General features: G+C 47.6%; 1 protein-coding gene across 1 annotated transcript in view; it reads left to right on the top strand.

Moving 5' to 3' along the window:
- KDM3B (lysine demethylase 3B) overlaps nucleotides 1–26,712 on the top strand; it is an 867,558-nt gene that overhangs the window by 590,345 nt on the left and 250,501 nt on the right. Inside the window, exon 20 of the mRNA XM_085618404.1 lies at nucleotides 25,408–25,527. Coding sequence (XP_085474530.1) covers nucleotides 25,408–25,527 — 120 coding nt within the window. The remainder of the gene's footprint in view (nucleotides 1–25,407; nucleotides 25,528–26,712) is intronic.

A 26,712-nucleotide genomic window follows, 5' to 3' on the forward strand; every position in this document is an offset into this window, starting at 1 on the left:
GGCATTAAAATATACTTTCTCAGAATGAGATGCTTTATATAAATACTTTTGCAATATGCAATTGACTTTTGTAAACAGTTACAAGTGGTTGCAATAGGCAACACTATTTTAAACACAATAATGCATTGAGCTCAATGGAAATTTCAAGTTATTTGCAACAGATTACTTTTAGGATTAATTTTTGGAATTGCAGGACTGGATCCTAGATTCAGTCCTGGGTCAGTACTTAGAATCAAGTGATGAAAGTCGACTTAATTACTGTGATGATTTTTAAACAATATTTAGCTATTTTAAAAGTTGACACTTCGAAAATATTTCAGAGAAAACAGTCAATGATTCCCTATGGAAGAAAATTCAAGCTGCAGGTAAAGTATGTTCTCGTTACTTTTGTAATCCAGTACTGGGTACCTTGACTCAGTACTGAGACCTTTATCCAAAACAGGTAAGTAATTACGTTTTCAGATATTATACGATTTTTAAAGAATATTTAAAGATTGCAGAAATTGACACTTAGAAGAAATTTCATAGAAAAACAGTCAATGATTTCCTATGGGAGAAAATGGGGTTACTGGTAAGTACAGTTGTAAGTATTTTTCAGAGTCAGTGCTGGGCACCCAGATCCAGCACTGGGAGCTCACCTAAGAGCAGGTGAGTATTTTCGTTTTCGTTACTCTGCTGATTTGTGGTGAATATTTTAAGATTTGGAAAGTCCACACTTAGAAGAAATTTCAGGAAAAAGCCAGTCAATGTTACCCTATTAAGAAAATAGAGTTATCGGTTTAAAGGTATGTACCCGACTGGCAGAGTTGAGGTTCTGGGCATAGACTCAGGGGTCCGCCAGGATCAGGTAGGTACAGTTGGTTCACCCTCAGCGACTCTTGGGCGGCCGAGTGCAGAGAGAGTTAGGCCCAATGTTATCCTATGAGGGATAGGGGGGCCTTGGTTGGTGGCTGCTGACTAGCAAGCCATGCGGCTGTGGGAGCTGGGCTCCTGGTCACTTACTCAGGGCAAGTGGGGAAGTAGGTAGGTGTAGAAGTTGCACTGCCAGGGCCACTCAGGCGGCTGGGTGCAGGGTGCTTTTGAGCCTTCGGGTGCCTAATTGATTTCAATGGGAAATCTCCGGTTTAGAAAAAGACTGCAAGCTCGGGGACGAGGATTCTTCAGGTGCCACCACCACTTTGAGAGGTAAGTTGGGTAGTTGGAGGATAGGTAGGTACCCCGGGAAATGGTCACAGGGGGCCGCGGGGCGCCGCGTGCAGGGGTGCCTTTTGGTTTCGGGAAATCTTACTCTCTGTTGATCGCGGTAGGGGGGGCACCTTGTTCTGAGGCTGCAGGCTTTTTCAGGAGTGTCGAGGGAGGTCCTTGGGTGCCGGACTCGGGGTCACAGTCGCCATGGTGTCGTCCTCTTGGTCTTTGTTTACTCCGGCACTGGCCAGGCTTGGCTGGTGCAGAGTGTGCTGGGTTCGCGGTTCCGGGCTGCTGCCAGAAATTAGAAGTAGGTTTTGAGTAGAGCCTCTACTCTTGGGAGTCCCAGGGGCTTAGAGCCAAAAGGTAGCCAGGTCCTCCGGTGTTTGTGAGGTTGCTGGCCACAAGAGATGCCGGGTTGGAGCAGGTTCGAGGGTCGACAGGCCGGTAGGGCTGGGGCCAAAGCAGTTGGTGTCTTCCTCTTCTTAGCAGCTGCAGGGCAGGTCTTCTTTCTTCTTGCTCTTCTTTGTATTTCGGAATCTGGAATCTGGGGAAGGAAGGTTCAGTGTGTCCCTAAATACTAGATTTAGGGGTGTTACAGGTAGGTGAAGGGCAGGGACCAATGGGTCCCTGTCCTGGGGTGGGTACACCCCCTATCCTGCCTCTCTCCTGTGGGAGGGGGGCAGTAGCCTAGTCCTGATAGGGTAGGGCTTCCCATCTTCAAGATGGCGAGAGCTCGGAGATGTGCTTCACCTCGCCTCCCCCACCTGAGGGGTGGGGTTGGCAGTGTGGCACATCCCCTGTCCTTATTTGGGGTTTCCGGCCAAGCTTCCCGTCAGAGTGGGGGGTTGCAGTGACCTGGGAAAGCTCACAGAGGCGGCATGCCTTTGAAGTTTCCCCCTGCCCATCCTGGGGGAGGAGATTTAGCCCCCATTGGATAACATTGAGCCTCAGCACCCGGCCGCCCTAGTGTCACTGAGGGTGTAACTAGAGTGCATCCATGACCCTAGGGGACCCCTGAGTCTACCCCCAGAACCTCAACTCCCTCTACCAAATACATGCCTCAAATCCGATAACACTATTTTCCTGCATAGGATAACATTGACTGTTTTTCTGTGAAAAGTTTCCAAGTGTGGAGTTGGGAAACCTAAATAAATTCTTTAACATTGTACTGTTTAACAAAAACAATTTTACTTGCCTGTTTACAGGAAATGTCCCAGGTATACTACTCTGAGTAAGAAAAGTCATCCAAAAGTAACTTACCTGTAACCTTACTGGAAATCCCATTCGAAGTATATGTACTGTATTCTGAAAAGTATTGCATTATCAGTACCACTACTGTAATCTAATCAAAGTACATTTACAATTGCAATCCAAACTGTGTTAAAATCTGTATATTTACTGCAAAGTACTGCTCACCTGTGCCAGGCTTGCTTGGTTCTAGGATATAAAATACCTAAAAGAATATGTTCAAGGCATATGAGCTGTAGATCATATGCGTTGGCATAGATCGCAATCTGGTGTTGGGCTCTAATGTTTGCACTTTGTTTTTCTTTGAAGAAGTCTTCCTGGTCACGAGGTAGGTGACTCCTCCTTACGGTGATAGTGCGCATTGTATCGACTCCATCCCCAGATAGTTTTTTTTCTGCCATCGGGTTCGGATGTGTAATGCGCCGCTCCGGTTCGGGATCGTCTTCGAACCCTTTCGACGCGCAATCCTTACCACTCGACGGTATTGTTTTCGATTGCGGTTTCCCTTTCGACGCGCATCGTAAGAATCCAACGACTACGATCAACGCTTCGACGCGGGCCGTGAGGCCTCCCCGCGCCGACCACGCCAGCAGTACATGGAACGGACTCCATTTAAGAAATGCCCCGGTGTGGTGCTAAGTTTCCACACACGGACCTGCACAAGGTCTGTAACCTCTGCCTCTCACCGGAGCACGAAGAAACCAGCTGCGAGGCCTGTCGATCATTACGATCGAAGAAAACGCGGCACTAGTCCGGTGCCAGATATCCAAGGCGAAGTATCTGAATTCCAACCCGGCGCCGAAGGACGACACATTTCCATGTCTGAAGCTGACATCTCCAACGTGTAAGAGGACTCGAACATCACTCCGGCTCAACGAACTGTGAGTAACGAGCCCCAACTGCCCACAAAAACACCAAAGACTCCGGATACACCTTCGACTTCGGGCTTAGGTTTACACCGTGATACTAATTCAGACGCCCCGCCTTCGAGCCCGGCTATGAAACCTAAGACAAGTCTTCCGGCTCGGAATCGAGCTGACCCCGTGCAGGTGCCGAACCCACATCTTTGGCACCGAAACACAAGGCTAAGTCTGACACTAAGCTGTCGGCACCAAAGACCTCTTCGGCACCGAAAGATTCACATAAACCAAAGACTTTGGAGCCGATACCACCGAGACCGAAAGCTTCGGCACAAACACAGGCTAAACCGAAAGCATCGGAGCCGAAGCCAGAAAAAAAAAATCGGAACCAAAAGAAAAGCCTTTGGATACGAAACGCGGAGAAACCAAGCCTTCTGAGCCGAAACATCCCGCACCGAAGGGCACCGACCCTAAAAAGCATGGAAGCCCTCTTAAAGAAACTCCTTCCATAGAACTTCCTCCACAAAAGTAGTTGAATCCGAAGTAAAACCAGTTGGATATTGACCCAGACACTGGAAAACTTCGAGCAACACTCCCTGGAAGCTGGGACCTCCCTGAAGACTACCACATATCTCTTAAGAAAAAAGACATGGGTACAAACCCCTCTCTCCCTTACATACCTCCCTCTCCTCCACCTTTTAACCCACATGTGCTAATTTCACCAGCAAACACACCACCACCACGTTTTTCACCTGGGCCACAGCATGATGGGGATGGAGATGGGGATGGAGACGATAATCAGGACAACATTCCATAGGACCCAGACCCCTGGGATGATTATGATAAGGACCCAGATCATACTAATGACCCCAATGTATATCCCTCCAGACCATCACCACCCAATGATAATATTGGTTTCGCACGGCTCATTCATAGAGCTGCTCAATTGCATGGGGTGGAATTACATACTGATCCCTTGGACAAGGATTTCTTAATGCTCGAAGGTATGATAAAACACGCCAATCAGGTATTCAAAGACACTGTTAGAGCTAGAATACTTACGCCAAGTGTAGACAATTTTTTTTTCAAATGCACGGAAAAGGGCAAATTCTCAGACAACAGGTGACGCCCCTCCACCTGACAAGGAGTCAAATCTTATAGATGCATCAGGCAAGAGAATCGCATCTCAAGCTGCCAATCATTGGCGTATTCCAAATGCACAAGCTCTCCTGACTGGGTATGATAGAGCTCACTATGACGAACTAGAAAAACTGATACCACACTTACCAGACCAATACAAGGTTAAAGCTCACGACCTCATTCAGGAGGGTAAACTTATCACAAACACTTCCATCAAATGTGCCCTTGATGCAGCTGATACAGCCTCGCGTACCATTAACACCAGCGTTTTGCAGGTGTTAATGGCACATGGGGATTCAAACAAGAAGTACAATCAGCACTGCTTAATCAGCCCTTTGATCAAGAAAACCTTTTTGGCCCCACAGTCGATTCTTTATTGGAAAAAATGAAGAAAGACGCAGAGACTGCTAAATCCATTGGGGCATTATAACTACCCTCTAATAGAGGCTCTTTTCGTCGCTCCTTTTATAGGGGTGGCTCAAAGAAGGCTGCATCAGAAAACACCTCCTTTTCTTATAAAACCCCCAATCAATCCTCCTCATCCAAAGGATATTTTTGGGGAGGATACAGAGGAAATGACAATAGAGGAAGAGGCAGGGGAAACTCCACCCGTACTTTCCCTACCACCAAACAGTGACTTTCCTTCACTACCCCCAATCATTCCACTCCTGTCAGGGGACGTCTATCATAGTTCCTACCTGTCTGGAATTACATCACAACAGACAAGTGGATAAGAAAAATTATCCAATATGGTTATTGCCTGGAACTTACCTCCACTCCACCAAACATTCCTCCCAAACACCGTGCGATGTCCTCAGAACATCTCACCCTCCTAAAACAAGAAGTTCTGTTCCTGTTAAAAAAAACTTGCAATAGAACCAGTCCCCTTAGCTCACCAGGGCACATGGGTTTACTCACTCTATTTTCTAATCCCAAAAAAGTACGGCTCTCTCAGACCAATACTGAATCTCAGACAGCTAAATCTCTACATTCAATCCAATCATTTCCACATGGTCACCCTCGAACAGGTGCTACCATTGATTCAGCATGGCGCCTTTCTTTCCACTCTGGATCTAAAAGACGCCTACTTTCCCATTCACCCCGCTCACAGGAAATATCCCAGGTTCGTGGTGGACGGTCAACACTACCAGTTCACAGTCCTCCCTTTCGGGGTAACCACAACACCAGAGTCTTCACCAAATGTCTAGCAGTAGTAGCAGCTCACTTAAGACAACACATTCACGCGTTTCCTTATCTAGACGATTGGCTCATAAAAGCCAAATCGCAACAAAGCTGCATTCAACACACCCACAAAACAATTCAGTTGCTCCACCGCTTGGGATTCACGTTAACCTCACCAAATCCCACCTCCAACCGGCCAACACACAAGTATATCTAGGAGCTACAATAGACCCTTACAAAGCTCTAGCATATCCCAACCCAGTCAGGATACGCAACTTAAAGACTCTAATATCACAATTTCAACCTCAACACTCACTACCAGCTCAAGTGTTCATGCAATTAATAGGAATGATGGCCTCTTGCATTTTAATAGTCCCTTATGCAAGACTCCAGATGCTTCCCCTACAAGAATGCTTAGCACGTCCGTGGAACCAGGCTCAAAGCCAGTTAACCGATCTGGTGTTGGTGGACCGCCGCACTCATCGCTATCTGCAGTGGTGGAACACACAAAACCTTTCCAAAGGGCGGCCGTTACTTGAGCCGGTTCCACAGATCATGCTAACAGCAGAAGCATCGCTCACCGGCTGGGGAGCTCATCTACAAAATCATACCATTCAGGGCCTATGGATACACATAAACTACCTGGAACTTCTGGCAATTTTTCTAGTATTAAAGGTCTTTCAAATCCATCTAATACAAAAAGCTGTCCTAGTCCGTACAGACATGGCAGCAATGTACATATACAAAAGCAAGCAGGTACACATTCCCTACAGCTCTCGCATCTAGCTCAAAACATATGGCGATGGGCCATTCCTCAAAAGATGTAAATCCTGGCGTAACACCTTCCAGGAATAGACAATCAAATTGCAGATCTGCTCAGTCGTCAGCAACAACAGATCCACGAATCGGAGTTACATCTTCAAGTTTTCCTTCCATTCTTTCAAATGTGGGGCGTCTCTGACCTAGATGTGTTCGCCACACATTAGAACGCAAAATACCCAAACTTTGCCTCCAGGTATCCACACCCATTATCCAAAGGCAATGCGCTATGGATGAACTGGTGCGGAACATTTGCTTATGCTTTTTCTGCCTCTCCCACTCATTCCATCAGTGGTACGCAAGCTCCAACAACATTCACTCAAAATGATCCTGGTTGCTCCCACATGGGCTCGACAACCATGGTTCACAAGCCTTTTGGAACCATCTATAGTTCCTCATTAAAAAATACACCTCTCACCCAAGCTTCTCACTCAGAACCATGGAGAGAGAAGACATCCAGATCCCAATCAACTTAACCTAGCGATTTGGCACCTGAGGTCCTAGTTTGGCTTCCTTAATCTCCCGCCAGACTGTATGAACGTCATTAAAGAGGCTAGATGTTCTACCACAAGTGCATGCTACGCTGCAAAATGGAAACTATTTGTAATTTACTGTACAATCAAATCAATCCACTAGATGCTTCTATTCAAAACATAATTTGCTCTCTCTTACACTTACAACACTGTAACTTGGCATACACATCTATACGATTGCATCTAGCTGCAATAGCTGCTTATTTACAAAACAGACAACACTTGTCATTGTTTGGAGTGCCCGCTATCGAAGCATTCATGGAAGGACTCAAAAGAATCATTCCCCCTAGAGTTCCACCCTCTCCAGTCTGGAACCTTAATATCGTCCTTGCAAGACTCATGGGTCCACCGTTAGAACCTATGCACAAATGTGAAATACAGTTCCTCACTTGTAAGGTAGCCTTCCTTATAGCCATCACATCTCTTAGAAGAGTTGGTGAGCTCCAGGCACTAACCATACAAGAACCATTTTTGCAAATTCATCACAACAAAGTGGTTCTTAAGACTAATCCAACACTTTTACCTTAAGTAGTTTCTGCATTTCACCTCAATCAGTCTGTTGAGCTACCAGTATTTTTCCCTCAACCAGACTCAGTGGCAGAACGTGCTCTACACACACTAGATGTTAAAAGAGCAATACTTTATTACATTGAACTAACTATTTTTTTTCGGAAAACCAATCAACTTAGTTGCTTTTTCATCACCAGATAAGAGCAATCCTATTTCAAAAACTGGTATTGCACGATGGATAGTTAAATGCATCCAACTATGCTACATCAAAGCTAAACGCAATTTAATTATTCCCCCCAGAGCGCATTCCACACGCAAGCTACTGGCTTCTATGGCATTCTTAGGGGATATACCCTTAGAGGACATCTGCAAAGCTGCAATTTGGTCTACACCTCACACATTCACTAAACACTACTGTGTAGATGTGCATGCAAAACAACAAGCTAGTGTGGGCCAGGCTGTCTTAAGAACACTTTTTCAAACGACTGCAACAGATACATGTCAGCCACCGCTGGAAAGATAACCGCTGTATAGTCTATACTAACGCTACTTACCCAGTATGCATCTGTTCTTGGCATGTAGAGCTGTAGATTCATATGCACCCACCCGCCTCCCCGGAGACCTTTATCTGCTGCAGTATTATCTTACTTAGATACAACACACATGGACATCCTTTTCTATTTTTACTAACTCCATCATCGCCCTGTATGGCAAAAACAATCTGGGGATTGAGTCGATGCCCATGCGCACTATCACCATAAGGAGTCACCACCTACCTCGTGACCAGGAAGACTTCTTCGAAGAAAAATAAAGTGCAAACATCCGAGCCCAACACCAGATGGCGATCTATGCTAACACACACAAATCTACAGCGCTACATACCAAGAACAGATGCATACTGGGTAAGTAGCATTTTCCTTTTGATAGAAAACAATTGGTCTGAAGTTCAGTCTTTGTGTGTGTGAATTCATTTGCTGACTGAGTTTTTACAACAAATGCTTAACACTGTCCTCTGAATACTGCCTTACTGCTCGACCACACTATCACAAATTGAGTGAGGTGCTATCTAACTTTACCTCTGCCTACCTTTGGGGTTCCACTGGACTCTGTGCACACTATACCTCACTTTGGTATAGTATATACAGAGCCAGCTTCCTAAAATCCTCCACTTCCTCAATAAGTTGATCTTTTTCAATCAGGGTGCAGTTATCAGCTGCATGTCTTGGAATTTCTCTTGCGCTGCCTGCTCCCTATTTTTGTATGTTGCCTTTCTTTTGCCCATTGTGTGGTCTCTTTAGGACAGAGCCAAAAACAGTGTCCATTTTGACAGTGTTTATAAACGGTCTTTGAAGCCTATCATACCAGATTTGAATATGCTGTACTTACAGTTTAAGACCAAGGGGGGTGGCCCTGCCGCTGATGGGCGCATGATGGGCTTGCCCTTGGCCCAGGCTTCACCCGGGCGCAGCCCGCGTGCTGCCCACGGGAGATGCCGCGCACTTTTGTGCTGATTACAAGCCCCTCCTCCAGGGCAGATCCCGGATTCCTTGGACAGGGAGTCCCTCACTCGACTCAGCAGCCACCAGGAAAACACAATCAGTAAGACCTACATCTTTTTCTCGTTTTGTCATGAAAGACTGTGTCACAGCAGGCAAGACTCCGAAGCCGTTTGTCCCACAGCACATTTCACAGGAGTGACCAGAGTTAAGACCTGGATGCCAGCCACAGTGTTATGTGCATCAAAAAGTTAACTGAGACCCCCAATCCTACTCTTTATGATTCTCTGATCAGCCCCATCTCTTTCCTGAGATCAGCCCAGGTCCCTTTTTAGGTCTTGCCTAGGCAGCACATGCTCTGTCTTAAAGACATGTGGTGTTCACTTTATGGGTTTTAAACACGCCCAGCACTTTCTGTTGGTTCTTCCCTCTTTTACAAATTCTTTTGTTTTCATTGGTCAATAGCATACATTTGTCCTGCCTTTTGGCTGTTTTGTTCTGCCTTGGAGACTGCCCCTGCTACATGGATCCTTTCGCCATATGTTTTACTTTAGTGCTCTACTTTTTCTTTCCGCTTTCTCCTACTCACTGCTCAGTTATCTTAATCTCGTGCCATTCTCAAATAAATACCTCCCGCTACTCCAAGCTTGTTCTGAACAGTTGCTCTTCGCTCCCTCTCCGTGCGGCATCTCTCTCCTTCTCCTGCTTGTTTTATGTTATCTGCATTCCTCATTTTGTTTTAGTGACATTATTTGTTTTTTTTGTTTGGAGGGCACAGTTTTATCTATGCCAAGACTCTAACCTGGTTGCCCAGGTCTGAAGTCGGCAGCTAAGGAGGTTACCCTAGAGGCTTTCTCCTGCTGGGCATAGATGTTAGTGTTTGGCTGCAACTTTCGTTTTTTAAATTTTTTTATTTTGTATTTTTTGGTATAGGTTGTTGGGAACTCTTCCCTTAAAGTTTTACTTTTGCTTTGCTGCTTCCTTATCTAGAGAAGTCCACGGCTTTAAACGGATTGACGGTAAAACTGCTATCACCTGGCCAATGGCTATGCAGCATTTGTAAACTTGATAGCAGTAAACCAAAACATGCAACTTAATTATTTTGAGTTTTGCTGTGTGTAACGAAAAACAGCTTCTGTTTAATAACGCACAAATCGGAAAAATGAAAGAGCTAAACACTGAAATTTCTTTGGACTAAATCGTGTACTATGAAGAAAGGTGGCTACAAGGAAAACTGTCCCTGTGCAACGAAGAAGCCACGAAAGACACAGCTAAACACATTTATTGCCTGCTTTCTGCCTCTGTGAGGAATTCGGCTTGCTACCCTGCCTGCAGCCGTCTTCTGCTCAGCCTGCGGACCTGCTAGCAGCTCCTATCTTGTCCTGCAGTTCAACATACACCAGCCGGTAGGTCATGTTGCTGCCTGTGCCTTGGGGCGTGCGTTTCTTTACGCTCTCACCCCATCAGGGTCCTGATTGCGAAACCCACTGGCATTTGTGTTACAAGCTGTGCTGCTGCCAGGAAGTCTGTCGCCTAGGAACAATTGGCTTTCAGTGAGGGCCATAGCCTTTTCTGCGCTCCCACCCCCATTAAAAAACACGTTTTATGCATCAGTGTGGCCAAGAGCTGCTAATAGAAAACTGGTGCCATGTGCACTGTCCCAGTCACAACTGCACCATCCGTGCTGCACTGGCCCTTCCAGAAGCATGTCACGCCTGCTGCATAAGGATTTGCTTTTAGTGCAAATATGTACGTTTTGGTCAGTATTGGTGGAGGTTTCAGCTCCACAAAATGGACAGATCGCCATATATAGGCATGACAGTGCACCACTGTCTACAAGGGGAGAAACGACACGGCAGGGGCAGTGGGTGGGCCCAATAACTTGCAAAGATATCACAGACTAAATAAACTGTGAATTCGCCACCCTTGGTAGTTGCCCACCTAGCGCGCTGTGCCCTAGGGTGCACGGTCTGAAATAAACAGCACTGCTGGGGGTATTTAAGGCTGATGGGTAGCTGGTCTTTTTTTTCTTAGCCTCTCATAAACTATTTGAAAACATACTTGATTAATTTTCTTCTGAAGCCTAAACATATATAAAGATACTTGCTATCTTTATTAATTGGTATGGGTCTCCTTTTGGAGTCATGTGTCATTTATTGATCATTGTGTGCATTTGCAAATGCCTTGCACTCCTCTCGGTTAAGCCGAAGACTGCTCGACCACACTACCCTTCATAGATCACCTTGGAATAGCTATAGCAGGCCCCTGCCCACTTATGAGGGGAACCCCTGGACTGTTTACACAGTTTCAGATTATTGATAAATCACATAAAGGGTCAGCTTTCTACACCAACTTAACGACCGGCTGGCTGAGGACTACATCTCCTTGCTCAGTCAGGAAGTGCTGGCTCTCTTGGCCAAGGGAACCATCATTAGGGTGCTGGCATCAGAAGTAGGTCATGGTGCCCAAAAAGGACAGAGGCCATCGTCCTAGCCGAGATCTGCGCCTTCTCAATCTCTTCCCAAACGAACCGTGGCATAGCCAATAGGTCTCGCCTTTGGGACTTTACAAGTGTTTAGCCATGCAGCATTGCACCAAGGATATTATGCTGCACAATTACATACTTATAAGTTCCCAAAGGCGGGTCCAATTGGCTAAACCAATGATTGTTTCTGGACTGCAGTGACAGCGGCATATGGATGTGCGCATACTCACAGTGCTCACTTCTCACTAGTGGAGAAGTTACAGCATGACGTCATGCCAGGTGAGCGTTGTAGGAGAAGGGAAATCCTTTAAAGAGAATTATTTTCTCTCTGGATTTCCCTTCTCGAAACTCAGGAGCAGCAACATTGTCGTGGTGTCACCGGGGCTTTAAGTGGAAGCTTTTTAAATATTATATACAAGGCATAGTTGCTGCTTATTTATCCTATGCAACTAACAACCATTGACAAAGCCAATAGTCCTGACTTGTTGTAGGTATGATGTTACTTGTTTCATATATCTGGATGCAATGACAGACGGCAAAATACAAGCCGGGTTGCACACTATGCTAAGCACAGATTTTTAGCTTGCGTGTTTTTAAGCCACGCCCTTATTTACATTGGCCACGCACCTTTGAGAGTCCCCCCGCCCCTGTTTTTTCACCCCATTAAAAGCCCTGGTGGTGCCCTCAATCTTTACCGTTCATGCTGTTGTGTGAGGAGCCGGTGGAAGGCCCTGTGCTCTGAGGGGGCGGAGGGCTGCTCAGAGCTTTTGCCCGGCCGGGCCATTCTTGGACTCGTACCCTGCTGCGATGTGCCTGCAGGGTAAGGGGCGAATGCCAGATAGTGGTCGGCTCCATGCCATTGCGGCTGATTGTTCAGGGCTTGGGCTCGATGCCACGGAGTAGACAGTGCTTTTGGGAGGGTAGGATTCTGGTGTAGTCTGAGTTAGGAGAAGGAGATGCTCGCTCTCATCTGTTTTTTTTTTTTTTTTTTTTTTGCAGGGGCCCGCGTGGCACGGGGCCCCTCTCTAGGCCCTGCATCCATTTGCGATGCTTCCTTTGTTAGTGTAGTTGCTTTGGATGTTTGACACAGGGTCCTTCGGTAATGCACATGTTCGCTGCCATTAAATGGAGTGGTAGAGACGGTGATGTCTTGTAGCGCCCAGAGATGGTAGGCAGCGGAGTTGAGCGCTTGGTGGATGGGGTTGGGATGGATTGCTCATGGCAGAGCTTGAATTCACCTTAGGCATCGGCGCCTTGGTGTACTGGACATCGCACCCCCAGGGGACCGGCAGTGCGAGGGTTTGGGGGGGCCTAAGGGTGGTTTTGCACCTGATGGGGAGAGCGGGAGCGTCTGACAGGCGTTTAGAAAATAGGGCTTGACAGCTTGCTAGCATTAGGGTGGTGAGATTTACGGACGCTGCACGGATTGTCCACGGGCGAGGTTCAAGGGGACGCCCTTCAGTTTGGTATGGCGCTACACGTTTGATCAGCGCTACACCCAATTTTGAATGGAGGAATGTGTATTTTGTTTATAGAGTTTGGCATGGTGCGAAGGTATCCGAGCGCTGCACATCATTGGCATCGAAACAGTTACCCGAGTTACACATGGTGGCAGTACAGTCCAGGGAGTAAGCACAAACACAGCAGCTGTGTATGTTATGTTATATATATTTATAGAGCGTGCCGATACTCGGCAGAGTGTCCCGGGGCGTACTTGGGAAAAGGAAGCGCAAGCCAGAGCAACAGCTAGAAGAGAAGGCTTTTTAACTTTTTTTTTTTAGATCACAGGGTCCTGTATGCCGCGCAGCACCAGGGGCAGGGCATTCCATGCCAGAGCAGCTTTCCGCACAAAGGAGGTCCCACCAAGCCTTTAAAATATAATTATAAAATAACAATTGCCTAGCATATCACAATCTTCTTTCACTAGTAAATTTTGAGGCAGATAAACTTTTTGACCCATTTTGGCACCTTTGGACAGGAGCTACGGCCGGGATGCCCAAGGACAGACGCTTGTTATTGTTCTAAATAGCGTAGGAGCATAGCAGCTGTTGAGGGAGGGGTTGCTCGGGTTTTGGAGGAGAACACGTTTTGTCGGTGTGGGTGACGCGGCAGCACCACGGAGGCATACTGGCGAGGGAGAGGAATGTGGGAGAGACTGAGGTCCAGGGTGGGGCAGTAGCATTGGCGGGGGTTCCTGGTGGTTCACTGCCCGTTTCTTTGCTTCCATGCTGTAGCAGGAAGGCTGTGGGAGTTGTGCAGTTTGCAGGTGCGAGATGGCCAGCGGTGCAGGTCTGGATATATGTGTGTGTGTGTGTGTGTGTGTGTGTGTGTGCGCGCGCTCGGAGAGCTGGGAGGAGTGTGGCCCGTCTTCCTTTACAGCACATTCCTCGCTTTCACCTGCAGCTTTGCGGCGGAGGATGAAGAGCAGAGCAGGTCTCGTTTTGGGGACGCTGATGCCAATTGTCTCCAGAGTGGGTGGTGGATGCGCCAACTGGACTTGGGTGAAGCCAGATGGAGTTACCCGGGCCCCTTCAGTTGTATTCATGTTCGGTGGCTTTGGATAGGGTAATGCTGTTGCTACAGGGGAGGTGGGGTGTGGAGGCAGGTGGTTCCAGGCCCTTTGGAAGGCAGGGTATAATTACCTGCACTGGCCAGACAGCAGTGGAGTACATGTTGCATTCCATTGCCTCCAGGGCTTTTGAGTGGAAATACTAGGACAGTTGCTGGTGTTGTAGGTGGGATGAAAGGCTCACACGAGTGTTGGGGTGAATGAGGTGAGGGGGTCAGTGCAGGGAGAGCGCTCTGCCAGCCTCCTGCCCACCATGGTGTCTCTTGCTGGCTGTCCTAGTTTGGGCTTCATACTGGAGTCCTCTGTACTGATCGCTGGCTGCTTGGGCGGCAATGCACAACGGCCTTGAGATGGCTGACAGTTGGGTGTTGCTTTGTTGTAGTTGAAGGGCAGTTATAAAAGGCAACAAGCGTGAGGTAGTGTGGCGCGGCAGCGAAAGAGCATGCAAATGTGCTTGTGCTAGCATCCGCCTTGCGGGAGCGAGCAGCGTGGCGCGAGAGCCATATGTTTTCAATTACCACGCGCGCTGTTGCTCGCTCCCGCAAGGTGGATGCCAGCACAAGCTCGAGTTTGGGAAAAAGGAGCAGACCGATGGCTAAAGGCCCTCCTAGAACAGCGCATGCGCACTGCCTAGGCGAGACCTAAAAAGGAGAAATTCTAAATGCTCATGCTCGCCCAAGTCCTGTCTGACCTGGACCTGGGAGACTGGATTGAAGCGTTGGATTTGCAGGATGCATATTACCACATCCCCCGTCATGCCTGCCCTCAGACTTTACCTGCAGTTCACAGTGTGACGATCATTTTGAGGTTGCTATGCTCCCCTTCGGCCTTACCAGTGTCCCTCTGGTGTTCTTCAAGGTGATGCTGGTGATTGCAGCTCATCTGCGAAGGTCAGGGGTTCCAGTCTTACACTTCACCTAGATGATTTGTTGAAGGCGGGTTCACCACAGGCAGTCATCTTCCATCTCTAGACTAGGGCGAACCTCCTGCACTTGATGGGGTCCTTATCAACTGCTAAAGCCCAGCGCCATGAGACCCTCACGGGTGAGTAGCGCGCTTCACAAATCCGTGATTGAAAGTCACACCTGACTGCCTTTCATAGGCGCTGTTCTGAACAGAGCACTATCAGGCTATTCCCTTGAGTGGCAAGTCCAAGATATTCAGGCTCTAGCCTGGATTTCAGTGAGAATGATCCTGAGTATTTTGGTCCTCGTGACCTCCTGCTTGTAACACATGCATGTTGGCATATGCTGGCTCTGCAGTGGGACCTTAAGTCGCAGTGGGCACAGCATCACGGAAATCTCTCTGATATGGCAGATATTGGAAGGAACAGCGAAAAATCTGCAGTGTCCGTGGTAGACCCCTCTCCAACCAGAACTAACTTGTGACAGTTGCATCACTTCTGTGATGGGATGGTCATCTGGTAGAGGTGGAGATCAGGCGAGCTGCTTGACATTGAAAAGCTTTCTTAATTCTATCAAGGGAAGGCTGGTATAGGTGTTAATGGACAATACGACTGTCTTGTGGTACTGCAACAAACAGGGTGGGGTAGAATCGTGAACCCTCTGTCAAAAGGCTATACGTCTCTTTGCATGGCTGGAAAAGCAGGGCATTTCCCTGCTGATTCAACACCGGATGGGCTGTCTGAAAACCAGGGTGGACAAACTCAGCTACTAGGCCAACTGGGTCATGCATGGTGTCTCCATCGGTAGGTGGTGCAAGATCTCTTTCAAAGTTGGGGAGAGCCTTGATTAGATAGCCACCACTGAAAGCACACAATGTCTGCAGGTGTCACATGGCCGATAGGGACATTGTCGACCTCGCTAAGTTAGCATGAGCCCAGCAGCCATGAAGCTGCTTTTGCGCATGTTACTACATGGTTTTATTTTTGCAATACTCTGTTTATGCCTTTCACCTGAGAACGGTCTGCTTGGTTCGTTCTCTGCTTGTTCTTGGAGTTTAGTTTGAACACTGCGAGTAAGGTTGATAAACAATGCCACTTGTTATTTTGGTGAGTCCCTAGCACCTAGACAAAACATGTTAACACAGCTGCTGCTGGAAACTCATACATTGAGGTTATGGCAATGCATGTTTAGGTAACACACACTTGGAGAGGAATCTTTCCAGGGAGAAGAGCATTGCCGTTCCTATGGCGTAAATCTACTGACAAAGCCCAGAGATCTTCTATTCTATAATAACACATATTCTTACTAAGGGGAGGGTGGTTAGTCCTTATAGTCCTTTTTCCACTGTCTTTATATGATATCTTCCTTTATGATATATGGTATAGCTACAATGCTAACTGTATTGGTTTTAAGCATTTTGCTGCTGGTTGTGGCTTGTATACTGCATTTTAGAGCACAATAGTTTTAAGTATTTTAAACTGCTTCTGTGTTTCATTCAGTTATTTTTGTGCACAAGTACGAAAGCGTTTGCAAAAAGGTGTCTCTTGTTACCGCGATTCCTGAGAGATCAGTGAGTGGTGTGTTCTGGGGTGTCTAATCATTTGCTTCTTCAAAAGTGTGTAGGAGAGCGACTGAGACACTATAGCTAGTCGGTCCTGGATTCGTGGGCACTAAGGTGGTGGGAAGGCTTACCCTTTATACACGAGGTCCCATATTCCTGCACATAGTTCTCTGTATGTGCAGAATCCCTTAAACACAAGGTGGCTATCACTCAGACGCTTTTTGGCCCAAGTGGTGCTCCAGCCTCCTGTACGCCTTTGCACCAATACCACTCCTGCCCAAAGTTCTCAAGATGATGAGGAACATCCAGGCTCAAGTTATTCTTGTGGCTCCGAATTGGGCAATGTAGAGTTTTGTATTCCAAGTTGTTGAGCCTGAGCATCAGTCCCCCAGTCAGGCGGCCTCTTAGAGAGGTTCTTCTGTCGCAGCAGGAGATAGTCTCCTGCACCGGAACCAGTGCACCCTTCACCTTTATGCATGGAAATTGAGCGGCGACAGTTAACTGTCAACCTTCTTCCCGAAGTCTGCAATGTTATTCTGGCAGCCAGGTGTCCTTCCACCAAGTATGTATATGCCCCTGGGATATATTTGTGGCATGGTGTGCATGTAGGAACAGCAATCCTCTTTCTGCATCCCTGTAAGAAAGTGGCACTGTATATACTGCACCAAAGTAAGGTTCAGTGTGCACAGAGTCCACAGTCCCCAGAGGTTTGGCAGAAGCTAAAGTTAGATATAACCTTACTCTCTAAAGTGTTAGCTTGGTCAAGCAGTAAGGCAGTATCAGAGGACAGTGTAAAGCATTTGTTGTACACACACAGTCAGCAAATGGTCTCACACACTCAAGAACTGAACTCTAGGCCAATTGTTTTGTATATAAAAATATATATTTGTTTTATTTTAGAACCAACAATAGGTATCATAATACTTATTCAAAATAAGGTGCTGTAGTTGTATACTTTCAATAAGCAATATACTTTTAAATGCAATAGTTACCGTTGTTGCAATAGGCAACACAATTCAAACACAATTATAACATTGAGCTCAATGGGAGTTTTTAAGTAAATGCAATTTCAGTTACTTCGTGTAGAATTCTCTTACTCAGGCCTGGATCCTGGATTCAGCCCTGGTGCATTTCCTGTAAACAGTTGAAAGAAATCGTTTTTGTTACATTGGTGATTTTTACGGAATATTTGTATGTTTCAAAAATCGACACTTGGAAGAATTTCTGGCAAAAACCAGGCAATGTTATCCTATGGAGGAAAATCAAGTTAGCGGTAAGTACAGTTGTAATTACTTTTCAGGGTCAGTGCTGGGCACCAAGATCCAGCACTGGGATCTCTCCTGATAACAGGTGAGTAATTTTGTTTTCGTTGCTAGGGTGATTTTTAGTGAATATTTTAAAGTTTCAAAACTCAGCACTTAGAAGAATTTCCAAGTGAAACCAGTCAATGTTACCCTATGGAGAAAACGTAGGTTATCGGCTTTCGGGTAAGTACTCGACTGGCAGAGTTAAGGTTCTGGGCATAGACTCAGGGGTCTCCCAGGGTCAGGTAGGTACAGTTGTTACACCCTCAGCGGCACAGGGGCAGCCAGGTGCAGAAAGAATTAGGCCCAATGTTAGCCTATGGCGGGCAGGGGGCCTTTGGTTGGTGGCTGCTAGCAGGCCGGCCACGCGGCTGTGGGAGCTGGTCTCCTGGTCACTCCCTCAGGGCAAATGGGAAGAAAAAAGGGATAGACGTTGCACTCCCAGGGGCACTCGGGCAGCTGGGTGCAGGGTGCTTTAGAGCCGTCGGGCGCTCAATGGATTTCAATGGAGAAGCCACCAGATGAACAAAGGCTGCAAGCTCGGGGACGAAGATTCTTCAGGTGCGACCACCACTTCGAGAGGTAAGTTGGGAAGCTGTAGTATAGGTAGGCACCCAGGAGTTGGGCACAGGGGGCCTCAGGGCGCTGGGTGCAGGGGTGCCTTTTGGCGTCTGGAAATCTTACCTTCTGCTGGTCGCGGTTGGAGGGGTCCCTGGTTCTGAGGCTGCAGGCGTCATCTGGAGCGTCGAGGATGGTCCTTGGGTGCTGGATTCTTGGTCAAAGTCACCAGGGGGGACGTCCTCGGGGTCTTTGATCACTCAGGCACAGGCCGGGCTTGTCAGGTGCAGAGTGTGCAGGAGTCGCGGTTCCTGGCTGGCACCAGGGGTTTGTTACTTGCTTTGAGCAGAACCACTGCTCGTGGGAGTCCCAGTTAGAGTCACAAGGCAGCAAGGTCCTCTGGGGTTTTCGAGGTTTCTGACCACTGGAGACGCCGGGATTTAGCAGGAGCAGGTTCGAGGGTCGACAGGCCTGTAGGGCTGGGGCCAAGTCAGTTGGTGTTGTCCTCTTATTAGCAGCTGCACGGCAGGTCTTCTTTCTTCTTGCTTGTTTCGGATTCGGGATCTGAGGAAGGAAGGTTCGGGGCGCCCCTAAATACAAAATTTAGGGGCGTTACAGGTAGGTAAAGGGCAGGGAACAATGGGTCCCTTCCCTGGGGTGGGTACACCCCCTATCCTTCCACTCTCAAGTGGGAGGGGGGCAGTAGCCTAGTCCTGATTGGGCAGGGCTCCCCATCTTCAAGATGGCGAGCGCCCGGAGATGTGCTTCACCTCGCCTCCCCCACCTGAGGGGTGGAGTTGGCAGGCTGGCACATCCCCTGTCCTTATTTGGGGTTTCCGGACAGGTTTCCCACCAGAGTGGGGGCTGCAAGTGGCCTGGAGAAGCTCACAAAGGCGGCATGCCTTTGAAGCTTCCCCCTGTCCATCCTGGCGGAGGAGACCTAGCACCTCACCCAGGATGTGCATTGTTGCAGGCCCAGGACAGCAGGGGCTCTCCTACCCAGGGGTCAAGCAACATGTCTGCTGTGTGGCAGCCTCTCAGGTCAGACGTGGATTTTAGGTTAGGTTTCAGGGGGCATCTCTAAGATGCCCTCTGGGGTGCTTGGTACATTAATTCCCACACTCGCATCAGTGCGGGTTTAATGTGCTGAGAAGTTTGATACCAAACTTCTCAGTCTTCAGGTTTGCCATTATGGTGCTGTGGAGTTTATGTTTGACGAGCTCTCAGCACCATGTACTCTTAAATGGCAGCACTGCACTTACAGTGCCCAGGAATGGACCTGGGTACTGTAGGGGCACAGGGCTCATGCTCCTGTGCCCACACCACTGGCATAGAGCACCCAGCTAGAGGGGTGGCTGATGTATGCCAGGACAGTGTAGGTGGTGGGCATGGCACACAGGGATGTGTGCCGTGTCGTCTCTTGGTTTTGTCTTGTACCCAGACACTCAGCCTGCAAGGGCAGTGTGTGTTAGGGTACAGGGCCTCTTAGGGTGGCACAATGAGTGCTGCAGCCCTTAGAGGCCTTCCCTGGTCACAAGACCCTGGGTACCTAGGGTACCATTTACCAGGGGCTGACATGTGGCTAGGGTTTGCCAATTTGGGGTTTGAGGTTTTTAGGGAAGGAACATAGGCCCTGGGCACATGATTGGCAGGAGTCCAGGGCACACTCAAAGTACATTCAGCAATTCAGCAAAAAGTGGGGGCATACCATGCAAGAAAGATGGCACTTTCTCACATACCCTCACCACTGGCATAGTGCACTCAGCTAGAGGGGTGACTGAGGTATGCCAGGGCAGTGTGTTTGTGGGCATGGCACACAGGGATGTGTGCCATGTCGACTCTGTTTTGTTCTGCACCAAGACACTCAGCCTGCAAAGTCAGTGTGTGTGTGTGTCAGGGTACAGGGCCTCTAAGGGTGGCACAATACGTGCTGCAGCCCTTAGGGGCCTTCTCTGGTCACAGGGCCCTGGGTACCTAGGGTACCATTTTCCAGGGGCTGACATGTGGCCAGAAATGCCAATTGGGTTTAGGCTTCATGCAGTTTTAGGGAAGGAACACCGGCCCTGGGCACCTGATTAGCAGGAGCCCAGGGCACACTCAAAGTACATCAGCAATTCAGCAAAAAGTGGGGGCATACCATGCAAGAAAGATGCCACTTTCTCACAATCCCTTTCTCAGGTTCTTGTTTTTGTTCTATTCTTGGCCGAGCAGTTCTCTGGGCACGGTTAAATGTTAACTGCCATTTCAGCTTTTTTTAGGGTTGCCAGACCAACTTTCTTTGTGTCCTGCTGTAGCTAGGCATATGTTCCCTCCCAGGCCATTCATCATGCCCAGGTGGGACTTTGAGCCTCTGCACAATTGCCCTCTTAAGTTATTAACTGTAAATCAGCTTTTTTAGTGGTCATTACATTGGCCAGGAGGATCAGCAATTTACAGGCACTCTGCACACCCTGCCTACACCACCTGTCTGAGCAAGCTTGTAATCAAGACACATGCTTCCTTCCGAAGGTTGTGACTCCTTTCCATGTAGGCCAGAACATCAACCTACCTACTTTGCACCTCTTCACCCTTCCGAAGAAGAAAGATTCCACCATCTTGACCCCAAAAGAGCTTTGTATTACTACCATTAGTGCACAAGAGTTCTGGATGGACAATCAACTCTTCATTGGGTACGTAGGGAAGGCTGTACAGAAACTGATCATCTCAAGATGGGTAGTGCTCTGCATAATCTGCTTCGCATTGGCCAAGAAGCAACCTCCAGAGGGCTTGCATGCTCATTCCAACAAAGCCAAGGCTGCCACCAGTACATTAGCCCTCTAAGTCCCTGTCCTGTTATCTGTCAGGCATCTCTGAACATGTTTATCAAGCGCTACTGCCTAGACAGTTGGGTCCGTCATGATGGACTCTTCATCCATTTGGTTCTGTGTGAGAAAGTGCCATCTTTCTTGCATGGTATGCCCCCACTTTTTGCTGAATTGCTGAATGTACTTTGACTAAGTGTGCCCTGGACTCCTGCCAATCATGTGCCCAGGGCCTATGTTCCTTCCCTAAAACAAAACAAACCCAAATAGGCAAACCCTGGCCACATGTCAGCCCCTGGTAAATGGTACCCTAAGTACCCAGGGCCTTGTGACCAGGGAAAGCCTCTAAGGGCTGCAGCACTCATTGTGCCACCCTTAGAGGCCCTGTACCCTTACACACACACACTGCCTTTGCAGGCTGAGTGTTTGGGTGCAAGACAAAACAAAGACATGGCACACATCCCTGTGTGCCATGCCCATCACCTACACTGCCATGGCATACATCAGTCACCCCTCTAGCTGGGTGCCTTATGCCAATGGTGTGGGCACGGGAGCAGGAGCCCTGTGCCCCTACAGTACCCAGGTCCATTCCTGGGCACTGTAAGTGGAGTGCTGCCATTTAAGAGTACATGGTGCTGAGAGCTCGTCAAACACGAGCTCCACAGCACCATAATGGCAACACTAAAGACTGGGAAGTTTGGTATCAAAGTTCTCAGCACATTAAACCCACACTGATGCCAGTGTGGGATTTAATGTACCCAGCACCCCAGAGGGCATCTTAGAGGTGCCCCCTTAAACCTAACCTGCAATCCACGTCTGCTCTGAGACTGCCTAGGCTGCCACCAAGCAGACATGTTGCTGGACCCCTGGGTAGGAGGGCCCCTGCTCTCCTGGGCCTGCAACAATGCACATCCTGGGCGAGGTGCTAAATCTCCTCCCCCAGGATGGGCAGGGGGAAGCTTCAAAGGCATGCCGCCTCTCTGAGCTTCCCCAGGCCCCTGGAACCCCCACTCTGGCGGGAAGCTTTGGCCGGAAACCCCAAATAAGGACCGGGGATGTGCCAGCCTGCCAACCCCACCCCTCAGGTGGGGGAGGCGAGGTGAAGCACATCTCCGGGCTCTCGCCATCTTGAAGATGGGGAGCCCTACCCTATCAGGACTAGGCTACTGCCCCCTTCCCATAGGTGAGAGGAAGGATAGAGGGTGTACCCACCCCAGGACAGGGACCCATTGGTCCCTGCCCTTCACCTACCTGTAACGCCCCTAAATCTAGTATATAGGGGCACCCTGAACCTTCCTTCCCCAGATTCCAGATTCAAAACTACAAAGAGCAAGAAGAAAGAAGACCTGTCCTGCAGCTGCTGAAAAGAGGAAGACACCAACTGCTTTGGCCCCAGCCCTACCGGCCTGTCGACCCTCAAACCTGCTCCTGCTCCAACCCGGCACCTCTTGTGGCCAGCAACCTCACCAACCCCGGAGGGCCTGGCTACCTTTTGGCTCTAAGCCCCTGGGACTCCCATGAGTAGAGGCTCTACTCAAAAACCTATCTCTAATCCCTGGCAGCAGCCCGGAACCGCGAACCCAGCATACTCTGCACCAGCCAAGCCTGGCCAGTGCCGGAGTGAACAAAGACCCTGAGGACGACCCCAAGGACCTCCCTCGACACTCCTGAAGAAGCCTGCAGCCTCAGAACAAGGTGCCCCCCCAACCGCGATCAACAGAGGGTAAGATTTCCCAACATCAAAAGGCACCCCCTGCACGCGGCGCCCCACGGCCCCCTGTGCCCAATCCCGGGGTACCTACCTATCCTCCAACTACCCAACTTACCTCTCGAAGTGGTGGTGGCACCTGAAGAGTCCTCGTCCCGAGCTTGCAGTCTTTTTCTAAACCGGAGATTTCCCATTGAAATCAATTGAGCGCCCGAAGGCTCAAAAGCACTCTGCACCCAGCCACCCGAGTGGCCCTGGCAGTGCAACCTCTACACCTACCCACTTCCCCACTTGCCCTGAGTAAGTGACCAGGAGCCCAGCTCCCATAGCCGCGTGGCTTGCCAGTCAGCAGCCACCAACCAAGGCCCCCCTATCCCTCATAGGATAACATTGGGCCTAACTCTCTCTCTGCACCCGGCCGCCCTAGAGCCGCTGAGGGTGAACCAACTGTACCTACCTGACCCTGGGGGACCCCTGAGTCTATGCCCAGAACCTCAACTCTGCCAGTCGAATACTTACCTTTAAACCGCAAACTCTATTTTCCTCATAGGGTAACATTGACTGGCATTGCCTGGAATTTCTTCGAAGTTTGGACTTTTCAAATCTTAAAATATTCACCAAAAATCAGCCGAGTATCGAAAACGAAATTACTCACCTGCTCTTAGGTGAGCTTCCAGTACTGGACCTTGGTGCCCAGCACTGAAAAATACTTACAACTGTACTTGCCCTTAACTCAATTTTCTTCCATAGGAATCCATTGACTGTTTTTCTGTGAAATTTCTTCTAAGTGTCGATTTCTGCAATCTTTAAATATTCTTCAAAAATCGTATAATATCTGAAAACGTAATTACTTACCTGTTTTGGATAATGGTCCCAGTACTGAGTCTAGGCACCCAGTACTGGATTACAAAAGTAACGAGAACCTACTGTACCTGTAACCTGAATTTTCTTCCATAGGGAATCATTGAGTGTTTTCTTTGAAATATTTTCTAAGTGTCAACTTTTAAAATAGCTAAAAATTGTTTAAAAATCATTACAGTAATTAAGTCGACTTTCATCACTTGATTCTGAGTAATGCCCCAGACTGAATCTAGGATCCAGTCCTGGAATTTCAAAAGTAATCTAAAAAGTAATCTGTTGCAAATAACCTGAATTTACCATTGAGCTCAATGCAGTGTTGTGTTTAAAAAACAGAGTTGCCTACTGCAACCACTTGTAACTGTTTACAAAAGTCTATTGCATTTTGCAAAAGTATTTATATGAAACATCTCATGCTGAGAAAGTATATTTTAAATCCAAGTGTTGGTTCTAAAATAAAACAAGCATATATTTTTTTATATATAAACCATTGGCCTAGAGTTCAGTTATTGAGTGTGTGAGACCATTTGCTGACTGTGTACAACAAATGCTTTACACTGTCCTCTGATACTGCCTTACTGCTCGACCAAGCTACCACTTTAGAGAGTAAGGTTATATCTAACTTTAACCTCTGTCAAGCCCTGGGGGACTGTGGACTCTGTACACCCTGTACCTATTAAGGAACAGTATATACAGAGCCACTTTCTCACATTCTGGTTTAAATCTTTTTGCACACCAATCTCTTGATTGGCATAGCATGGGTGTCTGTTCTAAGGTACAGAATCTGCATCTAGAAATCTCAATCAAATAAACAAGTTAGTTACCTTTGGTAACGCCTTATCTGGTAGAGAATCTATATAGCGGTGGATTCGCCCTAAGAAAATCTAGATGCAATTTAAACTACTCCATGCTCTCCTACCGTAGCACATAAATGTAGGTTTTAGGTTTTTAGATGTAATTTTAACCATGGTAAAAATTTTCATTTTATTCTTTGTTCGCAACAAGTATTTGTGCTGTTTTAATTATATTCTTCATGGTTGTTTTCACTGTGTTAAGCAACTTGATGCTCCTCTTGTATATATCACATGCCAGGGCATATTTCACCCTTAAGTTCACCCTTAAGTTGTTTTGAACCCTCAAACCTGCCCCAGTCATTTCCACAAAGCCATTTGAAAATAAGTTGTCCACCTGCTGATGTGCCATCCTTGTGTTCCTTATCTCTGTTGGACTGGGAAAGGCTGTTAGCAAATTATATTTGCTGCTCATAAGTATCTGCTCTCGTCATATCTCTCAATAGTAAATTTTGTTTTCCATCCCAGGTCATGCTGCTTTGAGTTTTTTCCTTATGGATATCCAGATTGTAGCGGTGCACAGCTTTTATACTTCGTCTTCTATACAGTTTATATGATTAGTTCAGGAGGGGGCCAAAGACTTTCCTGACCTAACTTTGATCCCACCCTTGTTTCTCATACTAGGGTGTAAGGGAAATGTATGTTTCTTAAACTTAAGTAAATGATTTTGTTTTCTCCAGCTGATTCTTGTAAACTCATCTGTCTTCTTAATTTGTTTGCAGTATTTTCATATATGTTCATCCTGATTGATAAAAGCTGTTTGCTAATTTTCAATTTGTGTTTTTGTGGCAAATTATAGATTTTTTTTTTTACTTCATTTTGTTTTTTTAGGTCTGATAACTGCAGAAGATAGACGGGTTGGCACCACAAACCTGCACCTGGATGTCTCTGATGCGGTCAATGTCATGGTCTATGTTGGGATCCCAGTGGGAGAAGGCTCACACGATGATGGTACGCTCATGTTATATTGAGTATGTATTCTGATGCAGGAGAGGATTGCATATTGATTGTAGAACCCCCTTCCAGTTTTCCTCACTTGCACACTGAATCTGTTTATTTGTTGCAGAAGATCCCCATTTATAACCTTTTGAAAATGATAGAGGACCACAATGTAGAATTAAAATTGCAGGTAAATACTTATTCTCCAGTATTTGGGGTGTCTTTCATAGATTCACATGCCTGAATCATTCCCCGTCGTCAGAGTGGGAGTCCCACAGTACATAAAAAAGCAATAAACATGCATATAATAACCAAAAAACCGTGGTAACCTGAAACCAGAAAGTAAAGTAGCCTAAGCTACAAGGACAAAACTTCCACACCTATGACTATCACAGTCATTATGTGCAGTCCAAACTGCAGCCAATCAGGCGACAGCACCCACCAGAATGTTCTCCTCAGAGGCTCAGGCTCTCAGATTTTCTACCGCACGTCGTGTGAAGGGAGTCTCCCTGAGCTCTGCTCAGTACTTCAGTTTTTTGCTGGTTTTTTGCTTCATGATGTCAACTTCTAAGAGGTCTCTTTTTAGGCCTTGTGAGTCCTGTGGAAAGCTCCGGCTATTCTCTGAAGATCCTCACAAGAAGTGTATCTACTGCCTCTATCCGGAACATGAGGTGAGGGATTGTAAGATCTGCAGGACCTTCCCTCAGAAGACACTCAGGAATAGAGAAAAGCGCCTACTTCTGTGGCTACAGAAGATTAAGGACAAGGATAACCCTTTATCTGAGGTAAAAAGTGCAGCCTCTAGGTCCTCTGTATCCTCCAGAAAGAGGATGGCTGAAGAAGAATTATCTTCTCCTGGGGCGAAGGTGTTGAGGAAAGTTCAGCCTGCTAAAGTCTTCTTCTACTTCTTCAAAGAAGGCTTCTCCACCTTCCAAATCCAAGCCTGCTACACCCCTGAGGAAATCAGGAAAGTCTCTGGCACCTAAATGATTTCCTGACCAGGAATTACCTCAGGTAAAAATGCCGTCGTCGACTGCTCCTTCGTCGACGATTATCATCGTCGATCGCTACATCAACATCGAATGTTACATTCTCGTCTCCGAGACCGAAGATGATTATGACGTCGGCTTCATCTCCGTCGACGCTGGTCTCCGTGGCTGTTAGACCCATCTCGTCAATGAAGGAGGTGTCATCTCT

This window comes from Triturus cristatus, chromosome 7, assembly GCF_964204655.1.
Source record: "Triturus cristatus chromosome 7, aTriCri1.1, whole genome shotgun sequence".
NCBI lineage: Eukaryota > Metazoa > Chordata > Amphibia > Caudata > Salamandridae > Triturus > Triturus cristatus.